A 21,690-nucleotide genomic window follows, 5' to 3' on the forward strand; every position below is an offset into this window, starting at 1 on the left:
TCCACCTTGCTCACAGTTCTCAGAGCTCTTTTACAATACAAATCTGAACGAGTTGCTTCACTATTTCATGCTCTTCTGTGCCCTGACACCCCCACCTCGCCCTCACGACGCACTCCCAGCTCCTTGGCCTGGCCTCCCAGGCCCCGGGGGCTGTGCTCTCCAGCCCCACCCTCTGCTGTGGCATTCGGCTGGCACCCCTGGGCCTTCACTCTGGCTGTCGCTGTTTTCCACCTCCCATCTCTGCAGATGCACCTCCAACTCCTCTTCTCTGACCCCCAAGCCAGTCCCGATCAGGCACCCCTCCCGTGGGTGCTGGGGCCTAGCACATGGGATCCCCCTTGGCCTTCTCCTGCTGACCATGAGCTGTCTAAGTCCCCATCGCAAGGATGACCAGGACAGCCAGCCCTGGGAAAACTATCTTAATCTCCACCCTGCCACGGGCCTCAAATCCCAGCCTCCCTAATGCACAGGCAGAAGCACATGCAGGACACGGCTGGATACAGGTTTATTGTGGCACTGGATGTGAACAGGGGCTGGTGTGGCCAGCACCGGTGTGTGATGGAGGTGGAGGGAGTGCGGGGAAATGAAGGGGAGAGGGCAGGGCCCAGGGAACCCCAGGCTCAGGCCAGGAGTTGGGGTTGGGGTGACCTCCGCCAGCCCTATCCAGAAATCTGGGGCGATGCCCTGGAACTGGAGCTCCCTCGGGCTGGGCTGGATGAGGTGGCCGTGGGTGGGAGGCGCTCACACGTGGGAGAAGGCGTGGCTCTTGCAGAGGGGCTTGTCCTTCTTGGAGTAGAAAGTCTTTCCTTCCAGGTTGATCTGGCATATCTGAGGACAGCCAGGCTCAAGCCACACGGGGTTGGGGGTGGCAGGAAGAATCCCCTTCCCAACCTCTCATGAATTCCAGAGGCAGGGAGTGGAAGGGAGGCTGGTGAAGAACCCTGGGTGGGGCCGGGGAAGGGGGACCCGAGTCCAAGGCGGGGGTGGGGGGCGGTGTGGAGGGGTGGAACTCACCGCACACACAAAGCAAGTGTCATGCCAGCTGAAGCCCAGTGCCTCCAGGAAGCGGTCCCCCGCGTCGATCTTGAAGTCACAGCCCCGGCATTTCGTGCCAAACATCTTCTCATAGTCTGAGGGTGGAGGCAGAGAGGAAGGGGGCCCTGGGTTCTCGCCTGCCGCACACCCCACCCCTTACCTGTGCCCCCCCACCCCCGGGGGGCCACCTACCTCGCTCGCAGTAGGGTGCGCCTTCCTCCATGTAGAAGGCCCTGTTCCGAATGGGCGTCTTGCAGGCCGCGCAGGTGAAGCAGTGCACATGCCAGGTCATCTTTAGGGCATGCATGATCTCCTAGGAGGACGCTACAGTCACCAGGCAGCTTGGCCCCTCCTCTCCAGAGCTGGGGACATAGGAAGGCTGCCCGTGGGCCCTCTTCCTTCCCAGGATAAATGTTCCATCTGCACACCCACCATTCCCGTTCTACTTCCGGCCCTGAGGTCTCCCCGTGGATGGCCACTATGCCTTTCAGATTTGCCCCGTCCAGAGCTCGGCGCCTCACCTCTGTACCCCAAACCCGCCTCTCCCACAGCTGTCCGTAGCTCAGTTGACGGCAACTCCGTCCTTCCAATCTGCTCAGCTGAGATGCCCCTCTTTCTCTCATGCACCACATCAAGTCTGCCAGGAACCCCTGTTGGGTCCGTCTTCAAGGTGCATCCAGATCCTGACCACTTCTCACTGCCTCCCTGATGCGGGATGTGAGCCTCCAGCATCCCTGGCCTGGGGGACGGCCCAAAATTCACCTCTGAGCTCCTCCTTCTGCCCTACAGACTGACGTCAAGCTGAGCGAGTCCACATTCCCCTCTGCTTGAATCCCTGCCTGCCCTGCATTTCCCTCTGGCCTCTGCACCCTCTGCTCTCGCCACGTGGTCTCTTGCCCATGGCTGACGCCCCAGGCATGCCAGTCTTGGGGTTCACACCGGCTGTCCTCTCTGCCAGCTATGTCCCAAGTCGCACCCCTCACTGCCTTCCCGTTTCTGCTCCAGTGTCCCCTTCTCCAGAGGCCTGTTCTGACAACACCAGTTAAGACTTCCAATCTGCTCTTCCAATGCCACGTTCCCAATACCTTTAACTCTGTTCTCATCCCTCACCAGCTTGTACTAACGCAGTACCAGGTGATTTACTTATTGTACCTATTGCTTAGCATTTCCTCTCCTCCCTTCTTCCTGCTCAAATGTAAGGTCCGGGAGGGAACGGGACAGGACTGTCCTAGTAACCGCGGTACTGCAACAGCGCCTGTCCCTGTGGGTGCTCATCAACAAGCGCTCTTGAGTTAACCTGCTCCAATGGACTGGGGAGGAAGCCGAGGCTCAGGGAGCCTGTTCTCTCCCTGGGCCTGGGCTGACAATCCCGGGGACCATTGGGCCAACCAGGGCCAGCAGCATTCAGATCTAGAGCAGGCAGAGAGCAGTGTGGGGCCTCGAGGTGGGTCAGATCTGTGGGTCCAACCAGACCTTACTTCTTAGCTGGGTAACTTGGCCAATGGCATTACTTTCTCTTGACACCTGGTTCCTTCCCTTGTGAACCTGGAACCTAATCCCAGCCTTGCAGGCTGTAAGGATGGCCCCACATTGGAAGCTGGGGGTCCCAGACCCCATGCCTGCTGGGGCCAGGTAGAGTACTCCATAGGGCAAGGTGTTGTTGGGGAGCACCCGTAGGGACGGCGCTGAGCAGTTCGTGCAGGAATGCCCGGAAGGCTCAGGTTGAAATCTAGGTGTTAAAGTGAAATCTGATTTTCAAATATTGCCCGTTAATTTAAAATGCAAGTGTAGACCAAGCAGGACATGTGGGCAGCCTCTGCTCTCAGATGGCCCATCAGTGCTCTCTGCCTCTCTGTCGCATCTCACATCTACCTCACAACCACCCTGGCCAGGCAGTGACCGCCACCATTTAGTGAGGCCCAGGGAAAGTGACCCGCACCAGGTCACATAGACAATAGATGGCAGAAATGGGTTTCATGCCCAAGTCTAGCAGCTCCAAAGCTGGCTCTTCCCACTGCCTGGTGCTGCCTCTTTTCAAGAAGTAGACAAAGGCTCCAGGGGAAGGAATCGGCTGTGAGCTGGTGGCACAGGGGGCTTGGGCAAGAGCGAGGGTAGCCCAGGGCGGGGTCCAGTGTGTGTGTGTGTGTGAGCAGGGAGGCAGCTTTCTGCTGGTATTCAGACGAACCTGGAAGCCAGTTATCAATATTTATTTTAATGCCCTAGTTTCCTCAGTCTGTCTGCCTCTCCCCTCTCCACTGCCCTGACCCAGGCCCCAGCAGCCTGTTCCCCTCTTCAGCTGTCTCCCCCTGCCCAGAGGAAGCTTGCTGCAGCATAGCTGACCTCATCAGCCCCGGCTCCAAACTCCTAACACGGCCCCCACTCACCTCTTGCGCCTCACCTCACACCCTTCCCAGGTGTTACCTTGTGACACAAGCTATTCCTTCTGCTTGGGAGTGCTCCTCCTGATCCTTCTTCAGCTAATTCCTACTCATTTTTAAAGTTCAGCTTAGAGGCCACTTCTGTCCATTCCTTCAAACATTTACTGATCACCCTCTATATCTGGAGCACAATATTAAGCAGACCAGCCCCTGGTCCCATCCCATGGAGTTCACACCTGGGGAGAAGACGGGACAAGAGGACTGGAGAGTAGTGAGCAAACTGTGGGAGACTTGGTCTGGTGGAAAGGGTGGTATGAGGGAAGGTGTTCCTGAGGAAATGATGGGAGTCCCAGATGAGAAGGAACAAGGTAAAGAGGGTGCTCAAATAGTATTCCTGGCAGAGAGGACAGACTGTGCAAGGGCCCTGTGGTAAGGGAAACAGCACATTGGCAAAATGAAATGGGTCACACAGCTGGAGCACTGGAGAGGGGCAAGTGGTGAGAGGTGAACCTGAAGAGCATAGGGCTTCAGGTGGCCCCCAAACCTGGGTAGGTCCCCTCTAATGTGTCCCTCACGCTGTGCAGTTTCCCTCCAACTCCACGGAAACTAACTGATTGCCCTGCATTTCTCTCCCCATGCTCCATGCTGATCTCCCAGGGCAGGAACAGTTCTGAGCTCTGGGCACAGACAGGAACGGAGCCCCTGGCAGGCTGGGGAGGTAAGCCTCCCCCCACCCTTTCCCCTAGGGTGAGGTAGGGGCTTCCTAGAGTTTGTCAGGCCCTGAGTCCCTGCAAGAGGGGAAGCTAAGGGCTCCTGGGCCTCTGTGAAACATTAGCCTGGACTGGGGCAGGAGAGGGTTTGCCACCCAAGGCTTACACCAGGACCTGGGAGCCAGCCAGGCCCTGTTAGGCTTGGCTCCTCATCTGTGGCCTGGATGATAACCCTGTCCACTCAGCACAGGGATGCAGCAGGACAAGAGTGCAGTGTAATGCAGAGAGAGCAGTCATCCAACAGTGGGGCCTTGATTTGTGATGCCCAGCTCAAGAAAGGTCCTGGGATCCAGCCCATTCTCTTAGAATAGCCCAGTGGGGTGTGGCCCAGGCTGGCAGGGAAAGGACTGTGATCTGGGGCAAAATTCCCTCATCCAGAAAGTGGGAATCACTACACTGACTTCCTATAGTAGGACTGTGAAGCTGGATGCCCCACACACTGTAAGTGCTCCACAACACAAACTGTCATTACAACGACAAAGACTGTGATAATATCCATTTCCCCCTTCCTGTCTACTGATGGAATCTCCATTTTTTTTGCTGGGCACATGGCTGTCCCAAATAGACTGTCTTTCCCAGCCTCTCTTGCAGCTCAGCATGGTCATGTGACTGAGATGTGGTCAATGGGAAGGAAGCCCAAGGGTTGAGTGGTGGCATCTCGAGATGGCTGCCGTGGGCCTTCGATCCCTTCTTCCCCTTCCCGCTTCCTGCTGGCTGGAACGTGGCAATTTTGGCCGAGGCTCATCTCAGACTAAGAGTGTTAAGTAAAGGGAGGGGGGTGGGAGGATGGGTTAGCCCGGTGATGGGTATTGAGGAGGGCACGTTCTGCATGGAGCACTGGGTGTTATGCACAAACAATGAATCATGGAACACTACATCAAAAACTAATGATGTAATGTATGGGGATTAACATAACAAAAAAAAAAAAAAAAGAGTGTTAAGTAAGCCTGTGCTGAGAATGGCCGAGAAACAAGATACAGAAGCCTAGATCTGCCCATTAGTCCCAGATTGCCCACCCCTGCACTTTCTTAGGTGGAAAATAAGCTGCCACTATTTTGAGTTTTCTACTGCTTGTGGGCAAGGTAATCCTTACTAATGGGAACATCACTACAGAGCTCCCCGGCCACATCTGGCGGCTCTGCCTCTGTATCCAGACATAAGCAGCATGAAATGTCGGGAAAAGCCCAAGCTGGGAGTCAACAGTGCCTGGGACCGCTCTAGCTTAGCTCTCGTGCTTTGCAGCCTTGGGCGTTTCTGTCCCTCTCGAGCTTCAGTTTCCATACATGTGTGACAGGAACCCCATTAGCTTTTCACCCTGCCTGTTCTGCCCCTTTTTCCTCCCGCTGTGCCCTTGACCCCCTGACACCCTCTGAGTCCTCCCCACCTAGTAGGAGCTCCCAGGGGCAGGGCCCAAACCTGTTACTTCATGAGGCGTCCTCGAGCAAGGGGCACACTATCTGGCACACTGCCCGCACTTAATAAGAACGAATGGGGGCAGGGAGATGGCCCACCACTCTACGCTCATCACATGCTGAGCCAAGCCCCAAGCCTGGCTCCTGTTGGCAGCTGGGTTACCCTGCAGAAAACATGGCCCGGCTCTGCTGTGTCTTTAGCCTCAGTGGGAAGAACAGGCTTTTGAATCACAAATTTGTGTCTGGCCTTCCGGCTTTGGCACTCCATAGTCCTATGCCCTCCAGGCACGGTGAACGGTCCGTCCTCTTGTGCACTGGAGGTGGCACACCCGCTGGGTCAGCCTCCTCAAAGCCTGTCACGACCCCCTTCTGCCTTCTCACGGAAGATGAAGGCTAACATACTGGGTTTGCCAACTTCCCCTGCAGCCCAGGTGCTCATAGAATAACAATTCCAAACACTGAGATAAAGATGCAAGGTCCTGGTTTTTCTCCCAGAGTCAAAAGCAAAAACCTTGTTAAAATAAGGCCATTTGGCCCTTCCCTCTCCTTCCCGCCTGCAACAAGAACACAAGGCCTGGGGCTTGAGTAGTCCTCGGGTAAGCATGGTATGAGAGGCCTGGACAAGGGTCTACATGCTAAGGATTTCGGAGCCAAAGGCAGGAAAAGCCTAAAGGCATCCTGGAGCTGCTGTTTCAGCCCTGGGATTCTTGTGACGGAAGTAAATAACCCCTTCTGCTGAAAGCTCTGTAGTGAGGTTTTATTATGGCCGCTGAATGCAACCCCACTGACGCAGCCACTGGGATCCGCGTGGGCCTTCCCTCTTCGGATAATGTCATCTTGTTTTACTTCAGGGAACCGACCCTCCCTCACTCTGTCTGTGGTGCGGGTGGGACCGCCGGACCCCTGCTCCGGCAGGTGTCCCCCAGGCCCGGCTAATCCGAGTCCTGCAGCTCGAGGCCAGAGATGGGCATGTGACCCAGCTGTTGCCATGAGCATCAGCACTGGGACCGCTGACATGTCAGCTGGCACCGGGGTGCTCCTATTCTCTTTGCGGCACTAAGCTGGGGAGAGGGAATCCTGGAGCCGCCATGGCACCATCTTTGCCAGCTTCTAAGTAAAAGTACGCAGGGAACGAAGTCAACACAGAGGACGACAACAGAGGCCAGTGGGGGAAGTCCTGACGACCCCAGGACCCACCCTCAACTAGGCCTGACGCTAGTGCCCCTCGGGCTTTCTGAGTGTTTGAGCCAATGCACAAACCTCCTGCTTTTTAGAAGCTAACAATATACCACTTCGCTTTTATGACGGACCCTCTAACTGAAAGGAACTTTGCTTTTACAAAAAAGGCAAAAAGTGAAAAAGAGCGTTCAGCGTTTGCTCCGCAGCGAGCCATTACAGAGGCGGCTCGTACCTCTTACCCGAGCGCGGGGCCCCACCCGGCTCCTTCCCCGGGAGCCGCACTCGGCATCCGGCTCCAGGCCGCATCCCCGCAGCAGGCCGCCACAGCTCTGAGCTGAGTCTGTGAGCATCTGCGCTTCATCTTGATTTCCTTTGTGCATCTGCTAGCAAGATGTGTCCAAAGGTACCAGAAAAGCCTACATGAGGTTATTTTTTGGGTCTGGGAACGCTCAAATTTTCTTCCACATAAATTAACAGTACTTGCTTCTTCACCACGCCGTTTTGGCTTGTGAAAGTTTTCACAGGAACGCTCTACTTTCAGAGAGCTGGGGAAACCTGTAACACTCCTGCTTGCTTGAGCCCCTCTGAGCAGGACTTTGGTCATCGGTGAAGAGGATCTTGGCTAATGTAAAATGAGGCTAATATAGCATCCTGTTTATTAAGATGCTAAGGATCCAAAGGACTCCTGAGGGGAGAGCCCCCAGGCCTAAGAGTTCCTCCGTAGTACTCTTCCACGCTGACGGGGTCAGATTCGCCCTCCCCCCGCCCCCCACCAGCCCCACTCACGCCTGTGATCTTCTTCTTGCACTTGGCACAGCTGGGTGCATAGCGCACATCATAGCAGGGTGGGCAGAAGATGGCACCCTTCTCCTCAAAGAAACCGCCCTCTTCCAGGACCTTCCCACACTGGCTGCACACAAATTCCTCGGGGTGGTATGCATGGCCCAGCGCAACCAGGTAGCGGCCCCTGAGGGGGAGGCGAGGGCAGTGAGAGGGAGTGCACGCCTGTCCTGTGTAACGTTAGTGGTCACCTACTCTGAAGCCTGGAAGGGAAATTCATGCTCCCCATTGTCCAGATAAAGGAGAAACAGGCTTGGGAGGTGACCCGAGTGATGACACAGTGCTGAAGCTGCACCGCTCTGACGACAAGAAATTGTGACAGGTCGTGTTGGGAGGAGGAAGAGGGTTACGCTGGCTGGGGGCTGCTGACCTGGGCCCAGTGAGACAAACCAGAGGAACTGGGGCCCTGGGGGCAGGAGGCCCAGAGTGCCCATGGGCTCTGAAGACCAGTGGGTACCTGAGCCGACCCTGGTCCCCACCTTGTCCCACTTGCCTGGTCCATCTGGCCTGGGGAGGGGCCTGCAGGTCCCACATAAATGTCTGAAGGGGGTTCTTTGCAGAGCCTAAGAGCTGACAGGAGTCAAGAGCAGCGCAGGACCAGGGCTGAGAACTAGCAAGGTTCTAAGGAGCCAGCACGCTGACTCTGGGGGCGCTGTGTGACCCTGCTGGGCCCCAGGGAATAGGGCAGGGAGGGAGGGGCCTCGGGCCTGTCTGTCCTGAGAGCAGAGGTTTGGCAGAGACCAAGTGAACAGGAGGGAGAGCAGAGGGGCTGGGAGGGGCAGGCCCTTCCCTGCCCAGAGAGCGGCCTTTCTAGGTGTGCAGCTTGTGTTGTTGGCACTTCCTCCATGTCAGCAGGGCAAACGCTGATAGAGGCTGACGTGGGGTGCGGTGGGGGAAGGGATGCAGGATGCAGAATCTGAGGACCTAGGCCAAGTCCCTGCCCCCACCGCTACTGGGAACTGAATCCTCATCCTCCCACAGTGACAGCTAGATGAGTGGGGAGACAGTCAGGGGCGCAAAGGTCGGAAAGATGCCTGGGCCAGGCTTTAGGACGGGGAAGGCCAGAGTAGGAAAAGGAACAGGGCCACCCACCGGATGACCTTGTGGCAATGGTGGCACACGGGAGTCTTGCCATTGTTGCCACCGCCTGCTCCCGTGGCCCCTCCAGCGGCTGCCTGCACGATGGAGGTGCGATTCTGCAGAGGCGTGGGCGTGGCTGGCTGGCTGTGCCGGGTCAGCACCGTGCTCGTCTTGTCCGGGGCGTAGCGCTCAGCAAATGCGGGGTCCACAGCCCAGGGTGGGCGGCTAGTGGGACTGGGGGTGGTAGGGCCTGCCGGGGCTAAGGAAAGTGGCTCCAGGGAGGTGCCCAGGACCCCAAAGGTCAGGGGGTTGAGCCTGGGGCAGCTTGGAGCACCCCCCCCCCCCCGCATGCCCCTGGAGGCTACCCACCCTTCCCCAGGCCCAAGCCCACTCTCTCTCTCACCAGGCCAGGGTTCCTGGGGTGTAGCTGAGGCTGGGGCTGGGGCTTCTGTCCTGGGCACCTGGCTGCAAGATCTGCCATTCAAGGCCCTGTATGGTTGAGGCTCCTGGCGTGGCCCCACCCCCCAACCTTGGTCCTGCTGTCCCCATGGGAGATGCCTGGGTGCATGAGAGCTGCTGGGCTGGACTCCAGGTCCCACAGGAGTAGGTATGGGTAGGGCAGCAGCTTCTCCTAGCCAGGTTCCAGCTGGCAGCTCTGTTGTACAGGGCTGGGAGGTGGAGCAGGACTCTCTCCCTTCTGGGGCAGTTCTCGGGGCTTCCTCATCCCAGAGATCTAGCTCTGACGGCAGGGCCCACTTTGCCAGGTACCACCCCTCATTGAGACCCAGACTGGCATGGCCCACACTGGGTCTGAACCATCTAACACCCCCACACCCAAACCACAAACCAAGCCCACAAAGATAGAAGGCAGAGGCAGAGGAAGCAGGGCTGAGAATGTTTATTTCCATGCTTGAGCCAGCACAGACCTGGCAGAGAGTAATACCACAGGGCAAAGAGGGAAGGCAGTGTCAGACAGGGCCAGCCCCTCTGCCAGGCCAGCAGGAGGCTCAGTCCAGGGGCAGGAAAGGAGGGGGTGAGGTAGGCGGAAGCTGCAGCGACCAAGTGGGGGGGGGTTGCCCTGGGTGGGAGGAACAGAAAGAGAGAGGCAGAGAGGGCAGCCGGCCGGCGAGGGCCGAGCTACGACTGCACGTTGAGCACGTGGGCAGAGCGCTGGTGGTGCCAGTCCCGGAGGCGGGTGTAGCGTGGGCTCTGCAGCTCCAGGACATACTTTTCCCTGGGGGGCAGAGAGAGAAGGAGGAGGAAGTAGAAGGAAGGAGAGTTGCAAGGGAGGAAGGGAGGGAGGACGGAAGGGAGGAAGGAAGGAAAGAAGGAAGGAAAACGGAGAGCCCTGGCGAGGGACCCTCAGGAGCAGACACAGGGCGGTGGCTGGAATGGGCAAGGCAGGAGATGAGAAAGAGGGACTTCGGCCCGTCCTTTTACCTTGACTTCTTCAGGTGCTCCTCATCCGGGTCTTGCACTGAGAGGGCAGAGGCAGGCATTGACCAAGAGAAGACCGAGGGCCACCCCAGCCCTGAGCCCCGGCAGGAGGTCACAGGGTACCAGAGCAGGCTCCCAGCAGAGCCCAGGCCCAGGCTGGGAGCCAGCAGGAGAGTCCGCCCTGCCCTGGGCTGGCACTTACTGAACTCGGTGCCCGTGAGGTGGGCAAGGATGCGGAAGGAACGGGACTGGCCTGTCCCGGGCCGAGGCCGCCAGTCCTCCGTGTCCTCCATCAGCCGCTGCTTGCTGGCGTCTGGAACCAGCGGCCGGAGGGGCTGTCTGTGGGGAGGGTGTGGCTCAGAACCTCATGCGGGGGGTGGGCAGTGGGGGCAGCCCCTCCCGGGATTGGTGCATGTGGGTTATGGTGCTGGGAGAGTGGGGCAGGGCAAGGCCAGGGCCTGCTGGGTGGTGGTGGGGAGGGTAGCTAAGTGAGAGGAAAGGAGGGCAGCTAGGGTGGGGAGGGGCCACCGCCCAGAATGCCAAAAAGAAGGAAGAAAGGGACAGGCAGAGGGGGCTCACTGACTTGTCAGGGGTCTGCACCTGTGAAGGAAATAGACAGATGGGACAGATAAAGGGACAAAGGGACAGACACAAGGAAGAAGAAAAATGGCAAGGGGTCAGAGTAGCCAGGGGCAAGGCTGCACTGAGTATCTAGGGCTCAGTCGCCTGACACCACACCCCAACCCCGGGCCACCAGTTGGGGGGCGCTGCCTGGCTCAGAGCGCCCAGGTAGCGCAGCGCCTGGGCAAGAGCCACACCCTCGGGGGGCCCAGTGCCCACAGCCCCGCCCCGGCCGCCAGGGGTCGCTGCCGCACGGTTCCAGCCAGGCTGGGGCGCAATGCAGACTGAGCAGCAGTGCGCTGCGGGGGCGTGGGGCCTCAGACAGATGGCGTGGGCGCAGGCGGTGGGTGGGCAGGACCGACGTACCCATTCTGCTGCAGGGCGCTGTCAGCGGGCAGGGGCGCCCCGAAGGGCCGGGCCGTCTTGTTGAGGGAGGCGCTGGGTGCAAAGGTGTACCGCGGGGGGTCCGCGGCGGGGGCCAGGGCCTGGGCGGAGACAGAGCCGGGCAGGGCAGGCAGGGGCAGGGACGATGGGCCGGAGGGGGGTGCCCCCCTGGCGTGGAGAGGACAGCGGTGCTCCAGCCCCACACCCACACATCTGGCCGGAGGCATGGGGCGGGGTGGGGGGGGGGGACTCAGGTTTCAAGGGGCCCATGTGGGAGGGATGATCTCAGCCCACGCGGGCCAAAGGGCAGACGAGCGCGGCTGGTAGCACAGGCCAGCGGAAGGCAGCGGACAGACAGGCAGACATGCGTGGTGCCCAGACCGTGCGGCAGCTCCCAGCCCAACTCCCAGTTTCCCAGACTCCCCCAGCTCTGGCGCCCACCCTCTATTTCCGGCCAGGGATAGGGGTATCAAGGCTCCTTGCTGCGGGGGAGGGCTAGTCAGCTCAGCAGTCTAGTCCCACCCCTCCCACCGCCCAGATGTCGTGTTCAGATGTCCTAGGCCTACCTTCTGCGGTTTGCTCTGAGCCGGCTGGGCCCTGGAGGAGAAGGAGAAGGGGTAATAGCAGGCCAGGCCTGGGGGTGCCCCACCCGCCAGGCAGGCCAGGGCCCTTGTACCTGCTGAGACCCAGGCTGAGGCGCTCCCCACAGGCACGAATCTTGTTCTGGGCTTCAATGTGAGTGAGGCCCCCGGCATTCTCTCCATCGATGCTCAGCACCCAGTCACCCACAGCCACACCGGCCTGTGCAGCTTTGCCTCCAGGAGTGAGCTGTGGAGACATGGAAGGTCACGGCCGCCCAAGCCTCTGCAGACCAAACCGAGGCCAACATTAGTCAACCCTGCTTAAGCTGCCCCACTTCTCGAACCCAGAGGCCTCTTCATTCAACGTATTTCTGGGCAGCTGTGGAACACTAAAACAATCTGGGCGGGTGGGGTTCACCTGAACTTCACAAACACCTGAATCACCCTATTTATTTAGTCATTTGTTCACCTCCATGACCCCCCTCCCCACGGTGCAGAACTGCTGTGACATCACCAAGCAGCCACCTGCAGGTTAAGCCCCAAGCTTCTTAGCTCCAACCACAGCCTTTGAGCCCCCTGCCAGCCTCCTGCCCAGGCTGTTTCACCCACCGCTGGCTTCTGCCTATGGCCACTTCCTCCAGGACACCGCCAGGTGCTCCTACTGACCTCTTACACTCCCAGCACCCTGTCCTGGGGCCAGCTACAGGGATCTGCCAGGACCCTCTGAGAGCCAGGAATAGGCCCCCAGCATCTCCAGGTTCCCCGTGAAGTGACTGAAGGGGGCCCAAGGTATCAGCTGAGGTTGTAAATGAGTGTCACCCCAAAGCCTTCAATTGCCACATTACCCTCTCCCCCAGTCCTTTGGGCTCTGCCCTGGGAATCGCCGGTTCCTGTGGCAAATGAGGGGTAATAGTGGGCTGGCAGTAATGGTCACCACCAGCATGAACTGAGACTGTCATGAAGGAATCAGGACTTGGCCTTGAGCTTAGGAGGGGCCATCAGCCCTTTGAAAGTCCCAGTCGGGTACTTCCCAGAGCCCTGATAGAGGTAACCCTGACAAACCCCACTGGGCGCTCCCAGCCCTCTAGCCCCTCAGAAAGGGGTGACACAGCTGTTGTGGGTCTAAGCCCACAGAGCTGCCTGGGCATCTGGCAAGGGGCCTGGCATTAAGTACACTTCCATGGGGAAGGGCTGGAAGGCCAATTCACATTCAGAGGTTGGGGGGTAGGACTGCAAGGTACTGGCTGCCCGTGGCCTCAGGAGACTCCTCAGGTGGGCTGATGCACAGACGAAGTTGAGGCAGGGAGAGGGGAGGTGGGAGGTTCTAGAGAGATCTCCAGAAGGCAGAGACACCAGATGCAGCCCTGGGGCAAGAAGGGAGAGCTGGCTCCATTTCATGCTTGGGAGGTTAGAAGGGCAAGACAGCTGGGTGCCTCCTTCTTCATCTGCTACATGGTAAGAAGAGCAGCTGACACTTACTGAGCACCTAGTACTGTCACATGCTAATACTGAATCTTCCAACAACCTGCGGAGTGGAGTCTGAGATTATATGCATTTTACACACAAGGAAAAAAGAGAGTTTATGTAACTTGCCTCAAACTGCTCAGCTGGTAAGAGGCAAGGCCAGGTCTGACCCTGACCCTAAGGCTCCACTACACGAGGCTACCTCCGCTGAGTGTTGGGACCCAACTCAGGTCATCTTACCTCGAACAACTCCCTAAACCCCTGGCTGGGTCTGGGGCCTAGATCTCCTCTCTAGCTTTTAGTTCAACCCAACAACCCCTTATAATGAGCATACAGAAGTGACACCCTTGAAAGGAAGTGACTTACTCAAGGTCATGGTGAGTCAGTGGAAGGGAAACCTGGTCCAGCCACTCCCTACCCACACAAGCTGGCTCCTGGGAGGTGTGGGCTAAGCCTGAGGTAGAGGTCTTGGGGGTGGGCAGGAGCAGCTGGCTCCCAGGGAGGGGTGGGGATTTGGGGACTACTTCCTTTCCTGAGCAAGGAGGTCAGGAAGCACAAGAGGGAGAGAGGAATGGTCAGAGAGGTGGAGAGGGAAGCTGGAGAAAACCCTGGGTGTGGGGTGGGGGGCTGGAGAGAGAAGCAAGGAGGCCTGAGGAGTCAAGAAGGGGGAAAGCTAGAGAGCTGGACACTGCATAGGGTGGGGGTGAGTCAGCCTGAGGACTCCAATAGGCAGCCCAACCCCCAAGTCTCAGACATTACCTCATCTCCCAGGCCTGGGCCCACAGCCAGCCCTAGCCCCTCCCTCCTCCCTGGGGTCAGGGGAGAGGGAGGGGCTGACCCAACTCAGAAAAGACCACCCCACCCGCCCAGCCACCAGGGCCTAGGTCCAGCTCCAGTGCTGGGCTCAGCCTGTGGCCCCGCCCACAGCGAGGGCTGCTGACAAGGGAGCTCAGACCCAGAGTGCCCCCAACAGGCCACATCTTAAAGTCCATCCCTCAGGCTATTATGTTGTCCATCCCCTCCAATGAAGAAACTGAGTCTCAGAGTCCAGCCAAGGCCTACAGCTCCCAGCCACATCGGCTAGCACTTTCCCAGAGAGGGGAATATAGAATACGCTTTCAGGGCTAGCAAGGCTTGACAACTGTAGGGGTGGGTTTGTGTAGTAGGCGGACCTAAGCTACCCAGCTGGCAGGGCAGTTTCCAGGGGAACCCCATGGAAAGGTCCCTGGAAAGAACAGTGACCAACCGCCTGCCCTGTCCACCAAGCCCAACTCCTGTAGACAGACTTGGCCTTGGGGCCCCTCTCAGGCTGGGCAGTGCCTGGACAACCTGGCCCCCTCCAGGCTGTGCTTGCTTTGGGCTTCCTGCCAACAGCTGCCTGCCCGGTGGGCGCCTGGGTGGGCCTCTGGACAGGCGGATGTGCGGGCAGGAAGTCCCCGCCCCCTCCTGACCCCCTGTCCACAGACACCAGTCCCAGGGCTGGCCTCGTTCTCTCTGGGCACCCTCTTTGTGTCCCACAACTGACCCTACAGTTGGAGCCATGTCCTCGTAGTCACCAGCTGAGGGGCCCACCAATGGCATTTAGGCGTTCAGGCCTCAACCAGCTTTTTTCAGCTCTGTGGACTCTAGTCACCAGCTGGCCATCCCAGCATGGGGTTGCATTCTTGGGCTTATAAGGCAATCCCCCTGCCACAGGGAGGAGCCAGCCCCCAGCTCCGCCCCTACCAGAGCAGGCCTTCAGGAGCTGAAGTTAGAACCTTAGAGGCCCAACCCACACCCCTGCTTTGGGTCAGAGGCCACTGCATCCTGAATAGGACCAATGCATGAAGATGGAGAAATCTCACAGAGGCTGGAAAGTGCCCCCACTCCCCACCAAACTGCAGACCATCCCAGTGCCTGAATTCAAATCCCTGCTTTGCCAAGGAATCGCTGTAAAGGCCCCTCTACCTCTCCGAGCCCTGAGTTCCCTCATCTGGAAAAACAGGATGACAATTGCTATTCCCTGGGTGGCAATGAGGCTGAAGTGAGATCCTGCAGTCAAGAATGCCCTGGCTGGGGCTTGGCTCCAAGCATTGCTCCTTCAAGCAGCTTAGATACTTCACAGAGACCTCAGGCTCCCCTCCTGCAGAATGGGCATCCCCCTGGGGCCTCAGAGGTGGCCCCAGGAGCTTTGTGGAATGGCATCAAAGTACAGGGCAGTGCTGGGGAACTGTGGGTGCTCCTCTCCCAGTACCCACCTAGTTGGGAGTCTTTGTGGCAGGTGCCCACCACATCTCTGGACCTAGATACCTCCTGCTCTATTGAACCTGGCTCACTCCTGCTCAGACTCCTCCCATCACCCACCAGAGACCTGAACACCCAAAGACTCCTGGGGGAGCCCCTCCCCCAAAGATGGCTCACCCTGGAGATGGAGAGGGGTACATTGAAGTCCTTGCCCCCCTGTAGCCGAAAGCCCCAAGGTGCGGGCCCCTCCAGCACCACCTTGAAGGACTCCATGGTGCCTGCTCCTGGGAGGAAAGAAAAGGTGAGTGGACAGCATAGTGGGTGTGCACGCAGGCCCAGCTCCGGACACCAGCCTTGGACTGGTGCCAGGCCAGGCAGGCACAGCCAGGGCACCCGTAGGCGGGCACCTTGTCAGGTGTGGCTGGGTTTCTGGCTAGCAGACCTCATTCTGGAAAGGCAGGGGCAAACCCCCTCCCCCAGGGACTGGGATGATGAGGGGTTCCCCTCATTTAGTCTTGAGGTTCTTTTCATTCAGAAATGGGCCGCAGGGCTAATTTGACATGGCCTCCCCCCAAGCCAGCCTTAAGCCTCGCACAGACGGCGGGTGAGTCAGGGGCCGGCGCTCCTCTCCCCCGCCCCCAGGTCCCGACAGGCAGGCCGCGCTGAAGCCTGCTCGGACTATATAAGGCGTGTAAGCTGACACTGCGGAGCCAGCGGAGGGAGCACACGGGGGCTCGGGACGCGAGGGGGAGGGGTGGAAAGGGAGGCGGCTGGAGCGGGTCCTAGCCATTCCCGGACGGGTGGAGGCTGATGAGGACTCCTTTGGGCGCTGGGGGAGACCGGGCGGGGCCATGGCCCCTATGGAAATCGGTGAGGGCTTGGACCCCGAAGCGTGGCCAGGTAGGGGATTCATTCTGGAGCCCAGCTGGGGTGGTGCCTCCCACACAGGCCTAGTACCATCCCGACGTGACTCAGTTTCCCCCGTCCCCCGCCCGGGCCCCATGCATTGGCAGAGTCCCGGGCGCAGGAAGCAGCGCAGGCGCCAATCGGCCCTGCCGTAGCCGGCTTCGCCGCAGGAAGGCGGGGGCGGGGGCGGAGGCAGGGGCCCAGACTCGCAAGAGGAAGCGCAGCGCTGGCCCCGACCCCGGTGCCCTCCGTGGTCCCCAGCAGGCTCTTGCCCTCAGCCTGGCCCAGCCCGAGACGCCCCGCGCGGTCGCCAGTACCTGCTCGGCCCCGCCGAGGCGCTGCCCGGTGGCTGGCCACACAGAGCCGCGTTGGGATCGGCCACCCGTGTTCTGACCCCGCCCCCGCGGCCGCCGTCCGCTTTGAGCCCGCGGAAGGGGGCGGAGCCAGGGGCCACGCCCCGTCAAAGTCACGCCCGCGAGCGGCTTCTCTACGACTGGGAAGCCCTACCCAATCCTTCCGCCCCGCCCAATCACGAAGTCCCGTTTTGCTTGGAGCTCGAAGGCCTGGCCTGCCCGGGACCCCTTGGTGGGGCGGAGCCTGGGCGGGGTCTGGGCAGGGTCTGGGCTGCCCGTCGCCTGGTCTAGGAGCCCGCTAGCAGCTCGCCCAGCCCCTTGCGCCTCCCTCTGGCCCAGCCGAAAGAAAGCTGCCTTCGAAACCAAACAGACCTGGACATCCTGAATCTCAGTTTCTTCCTCGGAAAAATGGAACAATAATACTCGCCTTGCAGGTCCATCGTAAGGATAGGCATTGTTTGGCGTAAGGTGCAAGCCATCGGCGTCTCCAGACTTTCTAAATCGGAGGGACTTGCGGGTGTGGAACACCTCAAGGTGGGGTCAGTTGAGGTAGGGACAGGGGATCTTGAAGCTAGGTTTGTAGAACCCTCTACAAAAGGCAGAAAATAATGGCAGGGGCGGACCTGGCCTGGCTCTGAGCCTGACCCCAGGCGGTCAACAGCCCTCTGCCCTGTAACGACTCCACACTGTTGAAATGGCCTGTTGCCTGGTACCCCACTCCAGAGAAGGCAGCGCAGGCAGTGGGGATGTAACAGGGTGACTCTAGCAGGGGTGTCAGAATCCCCACTTTGTCCCTAGTGGTCATCCCGGGCAGCTAGCACAGATGGCAGGGGAAATTGAGCAGAAGCAGCAGTGTTCGGCTGAGGGAATGGGCATCTACCCCTCAGCCTCTTCTAGGGCATGGCTGAGGCTGTTCTCCACCCCCACCCCCTGCCCTCATCACATTTCCCTCTTGTTGTGCATTATTTCCCTGACTACACAGACTGCTGTAAGAGTTACCTTTAAAGAAATCCTCTCTTGACCCCACCTCCCCTTCAACTATTGCTTTTCTACTCTTTTTAAAATAGATTTTGCTTATTTATTTGATAGAGAGAGAGAGCATGAGCAGGGGGAAGGGGGAGAGGAAGAAGCAGACTCCCTGCTGAGCAGACTCCCCGGATGCAGGACTTGATCCCAGGACCCCGGGATCATGACCCGAGCCAAAGGCAGATGCTCAACCGACTGAGCCACCCAGGCATCCCCTATTCTACTCCTTTTGAGAGTAAAATTTCTCAAATGAGTTGTCTGTAGTCCTGTCTGCACTTGCTTTCCTCCTGCTCTTTCTTGAACTCATCTAGTCAGGCCGTTGTTTCCACCAGTCCTCTGAATTATTTCCCTCTTCTCAGGGTCTCCAATGACCTCCAAGTTATCAAGTCAATGGTGATTTGTCAGCTTTCCTTTTGCCCTGCCTGGGAGTAGCACTGGTCCAGGTGCCTTCTCCCTTGCCCCTGGCTTCCTACCTCCTCCTGCCATTGGCTATTCCTTCTCTACCTCCTTTGGCAGCTCCTCATCTGCCTCCCAACATGGCCATGAAATGTTCCCGACTACATTCATTTGCCGGGACCCCATCTTGTCCTGTGACTATCAATAACACCTATATGCCAAGGACTCCCAGGTTATATGTCCAGTCCTGACCTTCCCCCCGCCCCAAATTCCAGACTCTAATATCCAACATCCTACCCAGGCTCTGTTTGGAGGTCTACTAGATATCTCAGCTCATCACATCCCAATTTAAAGTTGTGATTTTCCACCTCTCTAACTTCTTCCTCACCTTAGTAAAAGGCATCACCATTCATCCACCTGACTCAGTAAAAACTATGACGTTATCCTTCCTTTCTCTGTTATACCTTAAATTCTGCAAATTCCACCTTCAGAATATGTTCCATATCTGGTCACCAGCCAGCCATTCGTCTTGTGTCTGGACACCTTAACAGTCTCCTAACAGATCTTCCTGCTTCCACCCTTACCTAATCTAGAGTCTCCATGCAGCAGCTGTGATATTTTTTAAGCAGAAATCACACCACATCACCCTCAGCTTTTGGCATTCCAGTGGGCTCATGTTACGCTTGAAATAAAACTAAGGTCCTTAAGATGTACATGACATTAATAAGCTAAGTCTACCTCCCACTGCTCCCTTCCTTGCTCACTCTACCCCAGCCACTCCAGCCTCCTCACTGTTCCTGCAACGCATCAAGCATATTCCTGCCTCAGGGACTTTGCACTTGTAGCTCCTTCTGCTTGGAACAATTTCCCCTGCTACCTAAACAACAGGCTCTCTCACTTTGTTCAGATCTCTGCTCTGCTGTTGCCTCCTCCAAGGGGCCTTCCCTGATCACCGTATCTAAAACAATAGCTCCTTGACATGTCACTTTCATTGGGCACTTAGTCCCTTACCCTGCTTTATTTTTCCCCATAGCACTTACCACCATCTGACGTTATATTAGGTGCTTGTTTCTTCATTGCTCTTTGTCCTCATTAGAATGTCAATCCCATTAGAGCAGGGATTTGTCTGTCTCATGCACCATTTCCCCAGTGTCTGTACACAGGGGATGTGAATGAAGAGATGAAGGATTGAGAAGGTGAAACAGCAAATGAGTAAGAGAACAAGTGGCGGCCTGGGGGTCCTGGCAGTCCTCCAGCAGAGGACACCAGGGTCCTATTCCTTGGCTTGTGCAAGGTTCAGGCCTGGATGAAGCCACCAATGTTCCCTGCAAAGGCAGCCCAAGGGGACAGGCCCCAGGCTAGGACACAGTGCCCCCTAGTGTCCAGGACACGTGCAGCTCCAGGGTGAGGCCCGAGAATCCTGGAGATTTGCAAAGACTTTCTCTTTTATAGACTGGTTGGAATCTCACAAAAACTGACATAAAGCAAAGAGGCTTAGATTTGTAATAAAAAAGCATGCCAGAACAGAGACCCAGAGTTCTAGGTTCCAGTTCTGGCCATGACCCTAATTCTCTAGGTAACCTTCAGTGTCCTGGGATTTGCTGAGCTATCAAGGGCTGGTTTGCCACTGTGGGGTGGAGGGGTCCTTGCTGCAGCCAATCGGACTGGGGAGCCTCTTGGCCTCAGCTTGCTTTATGGCCGGCAGCCTGATCGATCATGGGAAGACTTTCCCTGTCATAGGGAGGACATCACCCCCTCCCATAAGCGGGGCCGAAACCTACCTCCCCTTGCCTCTAACATCCTTCCAGGCTTTTCTCTCTGTGGCCAGCACTGCACAGAACCCCCCTGCCCACAACCTCCTTTCACACATTGCATCTGGAGATGTCTTTCAGACATCCAGGAGTCTGGTGTGCAGTTGGATTCTTAAATCTGGAGTTCAGGGGGACAGGTCTGTGCTGAGATGTACGTTTGGGAGTCCTGAGCATTTAGATGGTCTATGAGATCTGCAGATAGAATTGGCTCACTTATGGCAGTGGTTCTCCACCTTGGACTCCCACAGAAATCATCCGGGAAATTGAAAAACTGGACACTGGTGCCCACGCCGCACCTAGACTGATGAAATCTCAGCCCCTGGGTGCAGGAAAAGGCGTAGGCATTTTTAAGGAGGCTCCAGGTGATTCCGTGTGCAGCCAGGGTTGAGCTACACTGTGTCTGAGGCCGGAGCCCCAGGCAGAACTCTGGCAGACGAGGTGCCGGCCGAGGCTGGGAAGGAGAGATCTGTGACGAGGGAGGAGAACCAAGTGAAAATGGTGTTTTAAGGAGAGATGTCAGATCCTGCTGAGAAGCTGGGGAGACCAGGTTGCTTTTGTTTTGGGGAACAAGAGGTTGGTGACCCTAATAAGAGTGATGTAATGGATCAGTGGGGCCCACGGGGAGACTTGAGTTGGCTAAAGGGAGAATAGGAGAAAGTGGAAATGAAAGTAATCAACAACACTTTTGAGGAGTTTCACCGTGAAGGGGAAAAGGGAACGGGGAGGTGGCTGAAGCCGAATGTGAGGTCAAAGGTTTCCTTTAAAGATGTGAAATTATGGAGCGTGTTTGCATGTGGCTGGAAAGGATGATGGCGATGGTGGAATTCATGGGTGAGGAGAGAGGATGGCTCAGTTTGCCAAGCTGGGAGGGGACGGGGGCTGGGGTCAGAGCACGCGGGTTGGGGAGCAGACACTTCTGTCATCGTAGGGCAGGACGGAAATGGTGTGGCTGCTGGTGCGCTTGCCAGTGAAGTGCTGGGAGGTTGAGGGGCTTCGCTGCTGTCAGCTGCCATCTGTCCAGGATATCTTTGAGATGAGAAGGAGTGGGGATGGAGAGGAGAAGGTGAGAAGGTCTTGGGATGGAGGAGCTCTCCGGAGAGCCTGTCTATCTGAGCTTTGAGATCACATCGTGAGAGAATGTGGTCAGCCTGGTTGCGTGAATTTCTCTGGCCACGGGCAGCTGCCGGGGGACAGGCATGGAGGGGAGTTGGGTTCACCTGAGGCTGGGCATTTTGCCAGACAAATAAGATGGAAGAAGAGAGGAGCACAAGGGGGTTGCTCCATTGGCAGAGCAAAGAATCGAAGTTGGACAAGGATGGCGTTGTGGAGAGCGACTGCACAGATGGTGAGGAAAGGGTCCTGTAGGCCAGTGTGGTTGGAGAGGAGCTTTATGGGCCATGCCAGAGGAAGTGGGCTGGAAGGAGAAAAGGAGGTGGCCAGAGGTGGATGCTTGGAAATAAGATTGTGAAGAGGGAGCATCACTGTCATGAAGAGGCGCAGGATGTGCCAATGGCATGGGTGGTGGAGGCAGAGTTGAGGTCAAGGGGCTGGGGGCAAGATTCTTGGGGGCATGATGCTTTTGTGCAGGGAGGCCTCAGGCATGGTGACAGGAGTAGCATGAGGGCACCAAAGTCTTCAAGACACTTGTTTATCTCCCTCTGGAACATGAGATCCTTGAGAACGGAACCTCACTGAATTATGGGGTGCCTGGGTGGCTCAGTCGGTTAAGCCTCTGACTCTTGATTATGGCTCAGGTCATGATCTCAGGGTTGTGAGATCAAGCCCCATGTTGGG

General features: G+C 57.7%; 1 protein-coding gene across 10 annotated transcripts; it reads right to left on the minus strand.

The window, feature by feature from the left end:
* Nucleotides 1-488: 488 nt before the first annotated feature.
* Nucleotides 489-16,784, minus strand: PDLIM7 (PDZ and LIM domain 7). 10 transcript variants are annotated; one of them, XM_036084884.2, is made up of 14 exons: nucleotides 16,628-16,784; nucleotides 15,582-15,688; nucleotides 11,813-11,964; nucleotides 11,703-11,733; nucleotides 11,119-11,237; nucleotides 10,711-10,731; nucleotides 10,334-10,470; nucleotides 10,135-10,171; nucleotides 9,098-9,159; nucleotides 8,707-8,953; nucleotides 7,561-7,741; nucleotides 1,228-1,348; nucleotides 1,015-1,130; nucleotides 489-828 (listed from the first exon to the last, which is right to left on the minus strand). In XM_036084884.2, the coding sequence occupies exons 2-14, from the start codon at nucleotides 15,675-15,677 to the stop codon at nucleotides 742-744; spliced, it is 1,407 nt and encodes a 468-aa protein (XP_035940777.1). In that variant the 5' UTR covers nucleotides 15,678-15,688; nucleotides 16,628-16,784; the 3' UTR covers nucleotides 489-741. The 10 variants fall into 10 exon arrangements, 9 of the variants coding, with proteins under 9 accessions (XP_035940777.1, XP_035940776.1, XP_035940781.1 ...); XM_036084883.2 differs by having other exon boundaries at nucleotides 9,098-9,168; XR_004914968.2 differs by having other exon boundaries at nucleotides 805-828; nucleotides 1,228-1,397; nucleotides 9,098-9,168.
* Nucleotides 16,785-21,690: the final 4,906 nt, after the last annotated feature.

The sequence above is a fragment of the Halichoerus grypus genome, chromosome 2 (assembly GCF_964656455.1).
Source record: "Halichoerus grypus chromosome 2, mHalGry1.hap1.1, whole genome shotgun sequence".
NCBI lineage: Eukaryota > Metazoa > Chordata > Mammalia > Carnivora > Phocidae > Halichoerus > Halichoerus grypus.

Bases quoted from the DNA above. Each gene is read 5' to 3' on its own strand.
- PDLIM7 (XM_036084883.2), bottom strand. From the start codon at position 15,677: ATGGAGTCCTTCAAGGTGGTGCTGGAGGGGCCCGCACCTTGGGGCTTT. The intron at 11,238-11,702 runs GTAGGCCTAGGA...GTCTCCGCCCAG, and splicing joins CTCAGAGCAAACCGCAGAAG to GCCCTGGCCCCCGCCGCGGA. The intron at 829-1,014 runs GTGAGTTCCACC...GGCTGTCCTCAG, and splicing joins ACACTTGCTTTGTGTGTGCG to ATATGCCAGATCAACCTGGA.